Source organism: Hemicordylus capensis, chromosome 2, assembly GCF_027244095.1.
Source record: "Hemicordylus capensis ecotype Gifberg chromosome 2, rHemCap1.1.pri, whole genome shotgun sequence".
Classification (NCBI taxonomy): domain Eukaryota; kingdom Metazoa; phylum Chordata; class Lepidosauria; order Squamata; family Cordylidae; genus Hemicordylus; species Hemicordylus capensis.
The window spans coordinates 330,440,155-330,457,245 of record NC_069658.1 but is presented as its reverse complement, the minus strand read 5'-3'; the positions used below and the strand labels follow the sequence as shown (position 1 = coordinate 330,457,245).

The following is a 17,091-nucleotide window of genomic DNA, read 5'->3' as shown; positions in this document are numbered from 1 at the left end:
ATGACAGTGTCAGTTTTTTGCACGGTTCTAGCACTAAGACCTGGAGTAGAGTCCTGAATTGTACTGGCCAACACAGCAAGATGAAGAACTCCAAGGGAGGTACTTGAAGCAAGGCTCGCTTTTAAGAAATGTCCCTTTAATACCATCAGAGCTTCAAGTATAAGCACTGCCATTGATAGAAAATGACAAGTACAATCCTCTCTGCAGCCATCCAAACAGCCCTTTCTAGACACACGCGGTGATGGCTATGACAGCCGTGTGAAAAGTTTCAAGACATTTATTTTTAATCTCAACTATATCCTGCCTTTCTTCCATGGAAATCAAGACAGTATTCATCTAGCCCTCTCCCAGGCAGCTTCTCATCTAGGCATTAACCAGATTCAGACCTGCTTAACATCATGCTAGTTCAGACCATGCCATAGGACTCCTTATGAAGGCACACAGTTCAGACTGAGTACATGCCCGGGAATACCACTGCAGGCCGGGGCAAGTACGTTTCCCTTCACTCTCAAAAGTTGGGTTAGCTATCTAGCAGCTTAAACCCAACACCCACTGGTCTCATACAGCAGGGTAAAAAAATGGTGCCCATGCACCCAGTTCTAACACTTGTCAATGACCAACAGCCCAACTGAATGTGCAATGGATGGACAGAAACACTGTACACATCTCACACACAAAAATGCCTCCCAATCCCTGAACTCACTTGGTCAATTCCTTAAAGAGCTCTTTACACGGTTCCTGCTCCAGCCGTTCAGAACACAGATTGACTAGCTGCAAGGGCACTTCAGGTACATGGTCTGCACTCTGGAAGACAAAGGGCCAGAGTTAAACAAGAAAGCCATGGTTCTATAGGCACTACTAAAGCTGGGACAAACATTGGTTCTGGTGGCAATATTCAGGTGTATGTGCTTGATTCAACTTGCACCAGAGCTACATTTAAACAACTGCTTCTTACCAGGCAGCTCACCCCATCAATCCAGTAGCCCAAACCTAGTCACTCAAGCTCCTTTACTTGGCTGTTGCAAACTCAGAAGATTCTCACCTTTGGGGTCAAGAAAGTCTCGATCAGGTGCTGCCCACACTCCTTCCGTTTTTCATCAGGGGTCACTTCATAGTCTGCCTATATAGGATGAGGAGCAGAGAGCGTCATTATGGACCATGACTAGAAATAAACATGCAAAAGGAATCCAAACCAGCCATAAGGTTATACACTACAGCACAGGTGAGAGAAGTCAGAATGTCCACCCTAACTGCTACACTTTTCTTTTATTACGATACTGAATGCTACACAATTCACATATTAAACTATATAATTCAAAGCTCAGAGTAAGTAGAATACAAATGCTGTAGAACATAGCAGGGCAAGAGTCAAGCTACATCTATACACTCAGCCTTTTAGTCTAGCTATATGATAGATCCCCCTAACCCACATTTGCAGGTGTGCATAAGCACAAATCCCAGGAGGGGGACCTCATGTAGATGTGCTGCTTACCACAGCATCCAGGAACTTGACACAGTGGTTCAGCTCTGGCCGCGTTTCACAAAACTGCCGGAAGAGCAAACGACCAATCGGCTGCTTCTCACACAAACTGTAGTAATCCCGCTCTTGAAAGAAGAGAAAAGTGTCATTCAGGGAAGATTCGGGGTGAGGGTGGGGGGCACACTAAAGCTATGTTCCAGAGAATTTGGTTGGCTGTTTCTACAATGAGTCCATCTATTTTAACCCCAAGAAGCTGATTCTTCTGAGTAGATGATCCCATTTTGCCCTATTTCCATTGAGTCTCCTTTCTATTCCCAACGACAAGACGCTCCCATTACACCCTTTATCTGCAAGATCCGACATTTCCTCCTAGTAAAAATAATTAGAGTTATGAAGTGGCAGTCATACTCCCCCGAGCTCATCGTTTAATAACCTGAAAGGCTACAACTGCAGAACAGAGCACAGAAAACAGCCACCAAACAAGAAATTTGATAGCTCCAACAGAATCCTAAGAATAATCTTGTAACAGGATGTGCAATAGAGACTGAGGGACACACACACACACACACACACACACACACACACACACACACACAAACAAACACACACAACAATTGATAGTCATTTTTTAAAAGACAGATCAGCACACTGGCTTTTTATACTTCAAGGGGAGGAAAAGATGTCGTCAGGTGCCAGCTTAAGACTTGACTTTTCATGGTGCCGACTTTTGGGTCTGTCCCTCTCATCTTGTTTGTTTCTGCAATAAGGACAGGGTAATTCTGCCTCCCCATCAGAGCAGTTGCTTAGCACAACCACAGGTCAGGCACATTAAGTCCCTACACTCACATTCATTTATCACTACGTGTTTGCTTTTCTGTCCTCCACTCTGTATTCCGCAGAAATCTGCCGGTTAAGCCTGAGGCGATAACTTCCTTCTTAACTCTACCATAATTGGAGGAAAGAGAGAAGGATCAGCATGCAACTTTCTTTTATTAATTCATGTTCCAAGGCCCCAAGTTTTTGCAAAAGCCACTGATTCTGGCTTCTGCAAAAGATGCAAGTGGGCAGCCTATGCAGAATGAGTGGATCATTCTGCTGGTTCAAGAGCAGCAGAACGATTCAAGCCCATCGGCAGAGTCTGACGGAAGGTGGCATGGCCAGAGCAATGCCACCATGCAGAGAAGCAGCAGGCAGCTGTGTCTGTGGGTGAGCACTCCAGGCTCAATTAATCTTTTATTTCTTGTAGCACACTAGCAGTCACCCCAATGTGCCCCAGCATGCAGCTTGGGAATTAATGGTTTATAAAAGCCACAATGGTTACCAGTGAGATTTCCACTAAAGCAGGGGTACAGATGCATCAGTACAGCTACCAATCTCTCTCCAAGCCCCCGCAATCAGAAGCTGGCTGCCATGCCCCAAACGATTCATGGAGAAGTACAGGGCCATGCAATTTTGTAAAAAGCTGAATGTCATTCTTCTACTTGCATTCACCCTTCTGTTCCTATGCCACAAAACAAAATCATGACATTATCATGTGTGCTAATGTGTGACATTAGCTGCTCCTATCTGGCTAGAAACATGTTTTTACTTATTCTGTGATGCAGCACACTTTACAGCAGTGCTCTACCCATAAACCCAACAGTCAGAGTCTCTCTCTCTCTCTCTCTCTCTCCTCTCTCTGGTTTTACTAACATAAATGCACTCTATTTTGTGTCTGTCTCTCCCCCTCGATCTCATATACACAACAAGAGGTTGGTTAAGCACGATTTGTCGGCTTCCAACATCATCTCCATTTCATCAATAATTAGGACTTGTCTAGCCACAGGAGAAGGTCCTGAAGCCTTGGAGACCATTTGTTCTGGGGCACACCTGTACCAAACACTGTGCTGAGCCGTGTGGGGGAAGGAATGTGCAACAGTAAAAGCTATCTCATGGGACAAGGTGGATGGCTTGTGGCCTTTTGGTTTTAATTTAAAGTTGCTGCAATCAAACCCATTTAGTAAGAACACTGTTATTTGAAGGCATCGAAGTTTTCCGTGGAACCCGGTAACGCCAATCAACTCAAGACGGTAGTTGACAGCCCCACCCACCATGCTGGAATCAGTTTCATCACCATCACTTCCCCATCAGCGCCCCTAATGTCAGTCACTCTGCCCCAACTGCCTTACAGAACATGTTGTAAGTGCTCTCCTCCTCTGTACAGCAGTTTCTCTGAGGAAGCTGTGGTTTCCTGATTTGCGAATATGCTCAAAGAAAACAACGCCAGCCCACAAAGGGTGGGGAGGAGGGGAAGGGAAGGGGGCCATCAGCAAGCGGCACTGTTTCCTCCTCTGACAGGAAATGAGTGTATTGAATGAAGAAAGGTGAAGGGTTCAGAGCCTGGCAAGACCAGATGAGTCTCCCTGGCTCTGCCAGATCCAGGGCACTGCTGCAGGGGAGCTCATGTTCTAGCCAAGCCATGCAGAGAGGCAGGGGCTAGGTCAGGCAGAGGGGCCTCCTCTCCCTAATGGGGTGGGGGAGGGAGGGAGGGACACACACACACACACCAAAAGCAAAGAGCAAGTTAGCTGGGGAAGGGAATCTCTTTGCTTCCACGAAACCCAAGGAATGGCCCTGCAGACTGCTACGCTCACAAGAGAAAGCAACCCTCTAGGGTCATTTTACTCACAGGAGAAAAGTGTGCGTTTTTAAAGACAGGTACCCACAGCAGCAAGCTCTGGCCAACCAGTGGCTCACATATCTTTACTAGGGATGTGCACAAAGCGTTTCGTACACATCCGGCGGGGCAGAAAGCAGCCACTTTAACTGGAGGAAGGAAGGTCTTGCCTGCCCCTCTGTTGTTGCTCCTCTGCCACCCCAGCACAGCGCGGTTTGTCTTAAGCAGCTGGGCTGTCAGTTTGAAAAAGCCATGCCGCTCTGGCTGCATCAGTTCCCTGTTCCCAGTAGCCTTTGGGCAGCGTCTGAAAAGAAAGGGCGTTTGAGCATGTGCAGACGCCATGCCCGCAGCCTGCTGGGAACCGATGCAGCCGGAGCAGCGTGGCTTTTTCAAACAGACAGCCCAGCTGCTTAATACAAACAGCGCTGTGCTGTGGTGGCAGCAGAGTGGGTAAGATCTGCCTTCCTCCAGTTAAAGTAATCAGCTTGCCCCTGCCAAAACGATTCGGCTGGGGCAGCTCAAAGCATTTTGGCACCTTGAAACAGAGGTGCCCAAACACTCTGAGCAAGTACCTAATATTTACAAGAGTCTTCTCACTCATTGCAGCTTTAGCATGTGTTACCAACTTTACACATAATAAAGACCATGTATGAATTAACATTAACTGGGAAGCTTGCAGCAGAAGTACATTTTTGCAAGCTACGTACAGGCCATTCTAAGTGATGGAGAGAGAAAAGCCACCTCACAGAATGGGCAATTCATGGGGACCATTCCAGAATAAGAGCAGCCATGGCAGAAGAAAGGTCATCCAAATTACGGCAAGTGCTCTAAATCATTTCCCAAGAGGTCAGATGACTAGGCCGTGAAGAAAGCATCTCTGAGTTTCAAGAGTCAGCACTGGAACACTGGCAGAATACCAGCAGTAAATTTCATCTTCCATCAAATACAAGATAATGCACATCAGAAAGAATAATTAAGTGAAACCACTCAAGGAAAAAGCCTGGGCGTCATCATGGGCAGCCCAAGGAAACCTTGGCCTGGTCCATAGTCAGGATCAGCAAGAAAGTGAATAAAATAAATAAATATAGGAGCAAGGGAGAAACGAGGTTAAAGTGCTGCTTTTGACAGGATCACGCAAAGTCCTTTGAGGCTTGACTGGGATCTAGAATTAGTAGATTAGGCACTTTCAGAAGCGCCAGTGCAGTGAGAGAAGCAGACAGACCAACTGCACTGGTACAGGGACAACTTTTGACTATTTAGGAAGTACCAGGAAGCCCTCTATGCCATCTCAAATTGTGTCCCCAAGGACTGCATAGGCCTCAGTGACATATTTTCAAGTGGCACAGAAGGCTTCCTGGGGAAGGATAGGTACTCAAAAATTGCCCCTTGCACAGGTGCAGGTAGTCTGGAAGTGCTGTTTGTCTGCTCCTCTCGCAGCACTGGGGCTTACTTGCTTTGAATGGTGGTCAGTGTCCAAAGAGTTGGTCTTCTGAATAGTAATGCAGAAGTCCGCTTAACCACACTGGATAGCAAATACATGTCTTATGGGGTGAACTTATCTCACCCAGTTCAGTAACCCTTTGATGCTAGACATCACATCACATCTCTTTATTTTGGTCATTTATGCTAGACTGTAATGGCAACCTGAAGCTACCAACAATGTTAACTTTTAATGCAGATCAGAATTTTTAAGAACCAGCCATATATTATCTCTGTTTCCCTGCTAAAGTTTAACACAAAACTAAAAGCCATGTATGTTCCCCCAACCCCTGCTTCCTTGATTCAGTAGTAGTTATAGAAAATCCTTCGGCACAATTATTTAGAGGTGGAGGTGGAATCACCAGAATAAATCCGAACCTCAAAACAGAATAGCTAACTCTGGTTCACTGTAAGGAGCGTGGAATTTGAGCCATATGTTAAAAGGTCTTCTTTTAAAAATTAACACCAGCTGCTGTATCAGAGCACATGATCTTGGGGGCAGAGGAGAGAGGAAGAATCACCTTTGCCATCTGTAAGGAAGTCTATACTTCTGCCACACACTAAAGCAGCACAGGGGTTCCAATGAAAGCCTGGCTGACACAGTGTGCAATAAGGAGCCTTTCTCTATTCCACAGCTACGTTCTCTTGTGATACTCCCTTTCTGTACTTCAAGCTCCCTGCATACACTTGTCACCCCCAAAATGCCTTTATTTCCAACAAAATGAAGTTCAAAGGGAAGTCTTACAGAAAAATTCAGTATCTTTCATTTGGATTGGTCCTTTGACTGGCAACCTGACTGCAAAAAAAGGGGGGGGGAACGACACCAGTTGGCACATCAGAATAAACTGCTCTGTCTGCAATTTAGGAATCAAACTTAGCCTAGAAGCCTGCATTATTTCATCTTGCTAGGCAACAATCCAATGTTTCCCTTACCTTACCCAGCTGCCTACCATCCTCAACATGCTTTTTTTGCTCATAACTGATAATGTAGAGTTAAGTTAACAACAGATATTGGCTCGGGGAGAAAGAAGCATGTGGGTCAACTTGCAGGGGAAGATGCTCCATCTCTTAAAAGCCAAGATTCCCTTTTCTAATATTTCTTATTTACCTCTGTGATGAAGTGACATACAGCTGGTGCTCCCCAGCAAGGGCCGCACTAGGCTAGTAAGAGGGGAAAGAGGAGCCTGCTTGGAACTTGGATCAATTCAAGTCAGATCATGGATAGGAGACAGCAAGTACAAGTTTACTCACACAAGTTTGGAGAGGAGAACACTGGCTATTCAGCATGAGGGCCAGGAAGTTTTGCAAAGGGTGGAGGGCGTCACTGAATATATGAAGTTACCTTATACCAAGTCAGACCACTGGTCTGCCTAGCCCAGTAGTTGCTCTCCAATGTCTCCAGCCTCAATCTCGCTCAGCCCTGATATGGGGATTAACCAAGTGAAGCTATGGCCGCTCAGATAAGTGTCAGCAGAGCATGGTGGAACAATGCAGCATGAACCCAAACGTGTTGCCTTACTTGTGTGTTCAGGTCAGGGATGTCTGATCTCAACCCCCCATGAGATCTAACATAACCAGCACACACATGGATAAGCACATAAGGCAAAAGGGTAAATGAACAAGATCTTGTGCCAGGCACTTAAGACTTCCCCATTTACAACCAAGTCAAACCAGCACCACACCCAGGGGGCAATGTAGAGCTAGCATTCAACATCTGGGATGGGGCCGCAGCTCAGTGGTAGAGCATCTGCTTTGCATGCAGAAGGGCTCAGGTTCAATCCCTGGCATCTCCAGGTAGGGCTGGGACTCCTCCTTGAACCTTGAGAGCTGCGGCCAGTCAGTGTAGACCATACTGAACTAGATGGACCAAGAGTCTGACTCAGTATAAGACAGCTTTCTGTCTTTGTATCTCACCAGTGGTATGCTCCTCACCCAATATGCGTCGAAGATCTTCACACTGGCTGACATGTGGGAACTGCAGCATTTGGCGCCATTTCTTACTCTTGCCCTTTCGGTTCCCTCCTCCACCTGCATGAGAGAATATATGTGAGGAAACCTAAGAACAAGAGCTAACCAGAATGCACAACTTACGACTTCCCGTTATCAAGATTTACTGCATCAAGGTAAAAGTCAACCTGAAGGTGATCAAGAAATTTTTGGCCAGATCTGCTCCTAGTCCTTTAACACTACCTTCATCAGCATTTTAGAAGGAAGGATAATCTCCAGTGGGGCGAAGAGCCTGGGTTAAGGTCACAGAGCATTTCCCTGTAACTAATCTTCACTTGGCTGCATACACACTGCACCGAAATTCAATATCTCGGATTATCTTCCCTACCATAATTACAGGTACGCATTACGGCCTGATCACTTTGTGCCAAGTAGACTAAGTGAAGGAACCTCCTCTAGAAGAATAAATGCAGCTTAGTACAGAAATTGATTCATAGGTCAGCCATAAGCTAGTCACTTGAGGTTCAGGCACTAATATTTCTCCCTTTCTTCCCTCCAAGTAAAGGAATGAGGGTCAATCAGCATTCTCAGGGGGCTAAGCAGCAAAACAGACTTTACAATGCGAATAAGAGGTATTAGGGTTAATTGCCCAGTCCTTCTAGCTTGCCCTCAGGCATTATTATGCGGGGCAAGGATTAAGAATACTGCACATTCTATATACACCACCTATTTCTCATACATCATCAGAAGAAACAAATCTGCAGAGCAGCTGCCTCTTCCCCCCCACCTCGCCCAGCCAGGAAAGTCACATAACTGGGCATTTTAACAGCCCTGAGTAAAAACTTCCCTGCACCAGCTTACTCAGATCCCTTTTGTAAGACACACACACACACACATCAGGGCAGTTACACTCTTGTCTAATATTATCCTTACGGCAGAGGTTAGGCTGAGAAATCATAATATATCCGAGGTCACCCAACAAATTTCATGACTGAATAGCGATTTTGGACTGGGTTTCCCACAACCCATCCCAACAGCCAGCCCTTCTAACCAAGTTTAAATGTTCACAGATGAAAAGTGAAATATTTTCTAAGAAATATTTATTTATTTATTTATTTGATTTATATACTGCCCTTCTAAAAATGGCTTAGGGCGGTTTACATATCTGCTAGCATTACATAATACCTTTTAAAAAGTCACCATAGTACAAGATACCTCTTAAAAAGTAATCATAGAACTAATACAGTTAAACTATACTCTCACCAGTGTTCCCTCTAACAGGGATTCCCAGATGTTGTTGGGAATCTCTGGTTAGACTCCCAGAATCCCCAAGCAAAAGCCATTGCAGCTGGGGATTCTAGGAGTTGTAGTCAACAACTTCTGGGAATTCCTGTTAGAGGGAACACTGACTGATAGCTAAATTTTATCTGGCAATTAGAAGCCAGTAGTAACAGGCTATTCTAGTGGGGGTGATGGTGGAGGAAGTAACCAGCTCCACCCAAGGAGGCGATACCTCTTCTACTTTGTGGTATACAGCATGAAGAATTTCCAGTTCTGGATGGCCATTGTAGAAATCTGCTCACTCCACCCCCACCCCCAGGTCTGTACAGAAAGCCATTTTTCTACAAACCCAGGACTAAATCCAACTTTATTATAATCCACTGGAAATTACAATGGAAGGGCACTTCTAGAAACACAAGGCTCTGTGTTTTAGGGGAGATGGCAATGGTAAACCCCTCCTGTATTCTACCAAAGACAACCACAGGGCTCTGTGGTCGCCAGGAGTCAACACTAACTTGACGGCACACTTTACCTTTACTGTATGGGTAAAATTATTACACAGGAAATATGATCCTGAGTGCATACCATTTAAGACAGAGGGCACACACTTTGTGTCAAGTTACTGTAAAATATTACCCACCAGCAACTTGCCCATGGAGTAGGGTGAGTGGGAGAGAAGAGAAAGTATACAAGCATGGTGCATGAACTCTTACTTGGTTTTTTTCTTTCTTTCCTTAGAAAAGAGACACATTGCCTAAAACAGGCCAATAGTTGTGCCATATGACTGACTGTACAAGCTAGGAAGGAAGTGAATCAAGGCACTGGGCAGCCAGCTGCACAGTATTTTCTCATCACCCTAAACTGCAGTTCCATGAAGGAGGGAACCAACTGGTGAAAGAGAAGACAAAAGCCTCAGAGAGCTTTTGATGGCAACCTCATAGCTTCGCCTTTCAACAAAACCAGAACTGACAGGGAGTTTTGGGTGGGGTGTGTGTGTGTGTGTGTGTGTGTGTGTGTGTGTGTGTGTAAATCTGGCACAGGGCAAAGAAAGAAAACAGTGGCTCAACCACCATTCCATGCAATCTTATCTCTGCTGAACAAAGCCACTAAAGCAGAAGTGCTTTTTAAAAGGGAGGAGGCAGAATGCTCTCCTGCATCTCTTCCCCTATAAAATCAAAACTGATCTCTTTCACAAGTGTTTGAAAATGGAATTCATTATGCACACAATTCAACAACTTCAGAATTTCAGGTTTTAAAACAAGCTTTAAAACTTCATTAAGGCTGTAGTGAATAGTGTTTGAACTTAGAAAGTTATTTTTAAGCCGGGGTGGGAATTTAGCAGATCTTCCAGTGGCCAGGGGAAGAGTACCTCAGTGCCATACATAACCTTTGCCTCCCGTTGACTAGCAGAACTATACAGGCATAAATAACTGCATAATGGAAACAGAGTGCTGAATTCAGAACTTTCTTGCTGCAGATTTTGTTACCTTAGCACAAATGTTTGAGTGCATAGGACACAAATTCCTGAATTCAAGGCCACCATGTCATAGGGGCTGGCACAATATTTAGTGAGTTGTATCTTCAATTTCTTTTCAGTTTTGCCCATGTAATGCAAGAAGGCTATACTAAAGAAGCATAAGATCTTGTCCAGCAGGCATAGGACACAGTTAGGCATCAACAAATCCAATTGCCAAGGGCAACGGCCACACAGATTTCTTTCTTAGAGGCCTCATTTCCAATGTCATTTGTGGTGGCAGAAATCCCTTTTGACCAGCAGGACGGGGCTCCCACTGTTTCTTACCTTCTTCATATCCCAGCATAAATTAAGAGAACACTCACTTCTCTTCTAAATCTAAAACTGTGCCCATCAGGTTTCCTGGGCGCAGGTCAAGGCAGGGTTCATCGGGGGACCATCTCCCTCATCAGATGCATTGTCTGCCATTCTGACCAGTTTGAGTGACAGCATGTAGTGCTGGATCATGAGACAAAGTTGGGACTGTCTTGGGACTTCATGATGACCATGGGCTTGTCTCAACTGATTTCTGGTCCCACATGTGGCAGGCCATATGCTCGACCTGGTCTTTGGGTCAGTGGTGGACAGTGGTGCTTTGTGGATAGCCCAGGAGACCTTAATACCTTTCTCATGGATGGATCACTATCTCATGAAGATTGGACTGAGGGTGGACCCAATACACCTCTACAGGAGTGGTGGACCAGTTAGGATGGGCTACCCTCAGATGCTTATGGATCCCTGATGGCTCTGGGGGATTTTCCTGCTGAAGGAGTGGATGATCTTGTTGATGCCCTGGTCTCCCTCTGGTATGAGATGGGTCGGTTGACTGTCACGGTCACGCCTAAGCGTTGTCTCCCAACCTGCTGAGTCCAAGCAACTAACTGGTATATGGATGAGTTGCAGACAATGAAGCAGGCTGGTAGATGGCTTGAGCGTCGTTGGTGGAGAACTCAGAATGAATGTGACTAAACACAGGCTAGAGCCCATATTAGGGCCTATTCTATGGCGGTGATGAAATCCTAATTTTCTGCCACCACTGCATCAGCTCAGTGTTGTCCAGTGGAGCTTTTTTGAGTGGTTCGGGGCCTCCTAGGTGAGGGCCCAAAGCCCATCAAACAGAACCCTCAGAGGCCTGCAGTGATCAATTTGTATTACATTTTGCGGATAAAATAACTTGTATCTGTTCCAACTTGGGTGCTAAGGTTTTTGCGGCACCAAAACTGGATGTTGCCAATGCACTGTCTGGTCTTGTTATATTGGATGTTTTTCATACTGTGTTGCCTGTGGTGGTGGACAGGCTGCTTGGAAGGCTGATGTCTACCACGTGCGTGCTCAACCCTTGCTTTTCATGGCTGGTGAAGGCTGCTAGGGACTGGGTCCACGGGTGGCAAATGCCTCTCTGAAGGAAGTGATGGTGCCCCCTCAGCAGAAGGAGGCAGTAATTAGGCCCCTCCTCAAAAAGCCCTTATTGGGCCCAGATGATTTAAATAACTTTCGAATGGTTTCTATCCTCCCCTCCTTGGGCAAGGTGTTGGAGAGCGTGGTGGCGTCTCAGCTTCAGGCAGCCCTAGACGAATCTGATTAATTATCCTTTCCAGTCTGGTTTCTAACCTGGATACAGGACGGAAACTGCCTCGGTTGCCCTGGTGGATGACCTACACCAGAAGACAGACAGACAGAGTGCAACTGTTGGTTCTCCTGGATCTCTCGGTGGCTTTCGCCACCATCAACCATGATATCCTTCTGGGTCGTCTCTCCGGGTTGGGACTTGAAGGCACAGTTGTATGGTGGCTCTGCTCCCACCAGGAGGGCCATACACAGGAGGTGGTGCTGGAGGATGCCTGCTCCACCCCTTGGCCTTTGGCCTATGGAATGCCACAGGGATATATTCTGTGCCCTGTGCTGTGTAACATCTACATGAAACATCTGGGAGAGGTCTTCTGTGGGTGTGGACTGTGGTGCCATCAATATGTTGACAACACCCAGCTCTTATCTTTTAAATCAGCAGACACCAGGGAGACAGTGGATGCTCTGAACCAGGGCTTGGAGGCTGTTCTGGACTGGATGGGTGCAAACAAGCTGAAACTTAATCCAGAGAAGACTGAATGCTCTGGGTTGGTAAAATCTATCATCCGTGTAGTGAAGTAAATCTGGTCATGGATGGGGTCATGTTCCCTCTGAAAGATAAAGTCCACAGCTTGGGGGTGTTTCTGGACCCAATGCTGTCCTTGGAGGCACAGGTGGTGGCAGTGTGCAGAAGTACCTTTTACCAGCTATGGCTTGTATACCAGCTGTGACCCTACTTGGAGAAGTCAGACCTAACCTCAGTTACTCATGCTTTGATAACATCCAGATTGGACTACTGCAATGCACTCTATGTGGGACTGCCCTTGAAGATGATTCAGAAGCTTCAGCTGGTCCAGAATGCTGCTGCAAGAATGCTCATGGGCGCAAGTCACTTAATGAATGTCACATCCATCCTACAGAAACTTCATTGGTTACCAGTCCACTTCTGGGCTAGATTCAAGGTGCTGGTTTTGACCTTTAGAGCCCTACATGGCTTGGGTCTGGGCTACCTGTCTGGCTGCATTTGCCCATATGAACCTGCCAGGGCCCTCGTCATCTCAGGCCCTGCTCACGAGCCCGCCACTAACGGATCTAGTTGGCGGGACTAGAGACAGGGCCTTTTCAGATGTGGCCCCTCATCTTAGGAATGCCCTCCCCAAAGAGCTTCACTATGCTCCCACCTGCAGTGTTTAAAAAAACAATTAAAAACACATCTTTTTAAAAAGGCTTTTAAATGTTTTATCTCCTGTTTATATCTGATAGTTTATTTAGTTTAATAGTTCTCAGTTTTTGGCTTTTTAAATAACTTTTAATTTGAAACTTGGTGCTGAGCATGAACAATGGCTGGCTAGTGAGCTCATCCTATGTTTGTGGACCCTTGGACACAACCCCTTACCAGCAGTGAGCCAAGACTGGACCACTTTGGCTGTGGAATGAGTCAGGGCCAGAGGCATATGGAGGGGCAAAATATTGTGGTGCTTCTCCTATAAGCAGTTCTGTGCAGAGGGTTTGGCAGCTTCTTCAGCACTCTTCAAGATGTCCTATACAGAGAAGTACTTCCAACATGCAAACAATATGTAAGCAAAGTACAACCAGACATGTCTTTTTTATTCCATGTGCACATACTGTGCCAAATGCCAATTGCCATTTCCCTGTATATTGGGCAGTGTCCAGACCAAGCACTACTGAAATAAGTAAGATAAATTAGCCATGACTAAAACCCATTAGTTCTAATGGAACTTAATCCTGATTAACTTAATCTAGCCCAATAAACGCAACAGTCTTCAGATAGCATGCACACTTTTTCCTACACAGAAGTGTTTCTGTACAGAACTTTGTCAAATCTGAAGTGGTTCTAAGAGTGCATCTTGGAAATTTATGACAAGTTCAAAGGCTTCAGCTAATGTATGTAGCTACTTAAATTCAGTTACAATACAGGGCATAAACGATACACAGATCTCAGTGGCAAGTAGACATAAAGCACTTCCTCCAGGATGGGATTTAGCAATTTCAGAGCAGTTCAAGAAAGTAGTTACACACCCTTATATGACACACCATAATGATCTGTAGATCATTAACATTACATGCCCATTTAAAAATAAAATGTCTTCTTCCAAAGCGGAGTCTTCATACACGTTCCACCAGAGGTGCACCTTGGTAATTTTGGAGCCTGGACCTAAAGGCCTTTGGAGCTCACCCATACACACACTGTGACACATGCTGTATTTTTAAACATGTAGGTTCGTGAGGGCACAAACAGCGGCTGAACTCACAAGAACATAAGAATATAAAACAGGTATAATTATACAAATATGCATTAGCAGAAACATTTCCACACACAACTTAACATATTCCCATCCCACATATTTCTTTCCCCACTCTCTCTCTCAAATATCTGGCAAAGATCACAAACAATCACTCTTGGCCACCCAGCACAGTGTGGGCCAGTAGTACGGTGACCACACCACCCAAGACAGACTAAAGAAGATTTGGTGGCCCCCAGGGGGTGTGGAGGCCCTGGATTTCAGCCCTAAAGTCCAGGGCTAAGAGCACCTCTGCCCTCCACCCCAAAGTGTGCACATACAGGAAGTAATTCCTGGGAGGCTGGACAAAAATGAGAAAGGTCCTCATCAGCTAAGATTCCCAGCCATCTAGGGATGATCACGGGCTTCAATTTGCTTAACCTTATATATTCATAGCTATGACTATGCTTACCAATAATGTGATAGATTTTGAAATTATGAAATTCTTCTGACTTCCTGCACTCAGTTCCATAGTAACCCCAAACTCCTGCCAGAAATTCTCTCAGATCTAATGTCCTGGTGGCCTGCTCTTCTCTAGAAGAAGTCAATAATTTATTAGAGGGAGTGCCTAGGCCACTATTTTGAAACATACCTTAAGAGAAGCTCTCTTCCCTCTTTGTAATAGCCTTATGTAAAGGAATAGGCTGAATTCCTCCCCCACATCCCCCATCAAGAAACTCATTCCTCAGTGGTTACTAGTCTTTCATCCCAACTTGATTACTTTATGCATCTTTACACTGTCCATATTTTTCACTCTACTGTTCACCCCTGGCAAACACCACGGGACCCAAATTTTAATCTTTTCCACTTAATTTATTCTCATTCTTTGCTTTTAAAAAAAAGGCTTTTAGAAAGGTCATACAACCATATGATACTAAAGAACTTGAGTACCTGCTAGTAATTCTAAATTTTAGCAAGGCCTTTAACAAGGCCAAAATTCTCATATCTGTCTATCCAAAGAGCTACCAATTCAAGAAACACCTGTTTCTCTGGATGAAAGAAACCCAAATCTCCTGCCAAAGAACCAGAGTGTACAAAGCTTGTAAAAGCTCTCCTTTGGCTGGCACTACATTCCAATTCTTCCATGCTCAGGCAATTTCTTTATATCAGGCTTCTAAATTTAAGATACTTGTTAAGAATTGGATGAGTTATTCTCATTTCACACAAATAATGCATTTGAACAGGTGAGAAATCAAAACAAGAATAAACTAAGACTCAATAATCAAGGATGGCAGGCTAAGGAATTAGGTAAAGCTTGTATTTATAGTCTCCTTAGATTGCCATGCTGGGATGCTCCAGACCCCCAATTCAGAATCAAAAGCTTCAGCCACATAACTTCCGTCTATACTACATTACAAACACACAAATTCAAGGGAGCATCTTCTTTGCAATCTCAATAACCTCTGAAAGGATGCACCTTGCACACAGCCTTTAATGCAAGTCATTGCCCTTGCAGAAGTTAATCCACAGCTTGGGGCTGAGTGCATCCTGCGCTTTTATTTTCATACTTTAAGGAGTTTGTGATGGGTGCAGAATACAGCATTTTGAGACTCCCAGTCTTTCATCGCACAGCGGGGAAGCAGCTTGCCAAGGGAGCAAGAGGCTATTGGTTCGAATCCCCGCTGGTGTGTTTCCCAGACTGTGCCTAGTAGCACTTACACTTAGCACTTACATTTATATACCGCTCTATAGCTGGAAGCTCTCTAAGCGGTTTACAATGATTTAGCATATTGCCCCCCAACATTCTGGGTACTCATTTTACCGACCTCGGAAGGATGGAAGGCTGAGTCAACCTTGAGCCCCTGGTCAGGATCGAACTTGTAACCTTCTGGTTACGGGGCGGCAGTTTTACCACTGCGCCACCAGGGTAAATATATATTTGTAGTCACCTATATTGGGCAGCAGCGATATAGGAAGGTGCTGGAGGCAGATGCTCACTTCAGTGACAACAGCAGAGGCATAATCTACCAAGAAAACCACATAGCTCTGTTGATGGCACAATCTTTCCTTTCTGTAATGCCTGTTGAAGTGTCAGGAATCAAGCCAAAGGGAATCAGACTTCCACAGGTCAGGAGATGTAGCTTCAGTGCTCTGCCTAGTCCCTTGCCTCTTCTTCACAACAATACAGTAGCAGAATAATGCAAAACAAGCATATCAAATTTGGATATGACTATACACAGTAGTACCAACGTCCATTGCAAGTGACAGAAACTCTCCTAATAGGTTTCAAGAGCCACACAGCATGATAATGGCGGATCTGCAATAGCAGGTGTACAAACATTTAGTAATGTGGCCTGCAGAAGGCTTTCTACTTAACCAGGTCTTCTAAAACAGAGTAAAAGGAAACTGATCACTGAACAGAGAGAGGAAGAATAGGAAAGGGCTAAATTAACTTGCATCTCTGCTCCAAGAGAGCATCAAGGGCTGTGGGAAGAAAGCACTTTCAGCTGTGAGGGAAGAGCACTGCATTCTCTCCCCCACAATGTGCAGATGATCAAAGAAAAGGACACTGAGGGGGACACTTCACATTTTGCTTTACTTCAGTGGTAAACCCACGCCTTCCACTCAACTCTCAACAGTACAAAACCCATGTTAGGGCACACACACAAATGACAAACTGCCACAATGGCAGATTATCTCTGTACTCTTCAATAAAAAACTAAAAAAACTGGGTAACAGGTCACTAAACAAGAGCCTTGCAGATAAAAAAGGGGAGGGGGGAGAGCAGTTCTGGGATCTTTCGGCATTCAGCCCTATTTCATTTAATACAACCCATTATGGAATCACACATACAAGTTTTCTCAGTTAAAAGTCAATTCCACAACATCTCTGCAGTTCTATGGCAAGAGAATATCATTCCCATGGG

General features: G+C 45.1%; 1 protein-coding gene across 4 annotated transcripts in view; it reads right to left on the bottom strand.

Annotated features, from left to right (window-relative positions):
• GRK6 (G protein-coupled receptor kinase 6) overlaps window positions 1-17,091 on the bottom strand; it is a 36,939-nt gene that overhangs the window by 18,814 nt on the left and 1,034 nt on the right. For 2 of the 4 annotated variants that reach the window (XM_053299673.1, XM_053299675.1), the window contains exons 2-5: window positions 7,530-7,643; window positions 1,493-1,605; window positions 1,043-1,120; window positions 704-804 (exon numbers count right to left, since the gene is read on the bottom strand). In XM_053299673.1, the coding sequence (XP_053155648.1) occupies window positions 704-804; window positions 1,043-1,120; window positions 1,493-1,605; window positions 7,530-7,643 (406 nt within the window). Of the gene's footprint in view, window positions 1-703; window positions 805-1,042; window positions 1,121-1,492; window positions 1,606-2,801; window positions 2,982-7,529; window positions 7,644-17,091 lie in introns of those variants that run through there. The other 2 variants (XM_053299676.1, XM_053299674.1) reach the window with 2 other exon arrangements.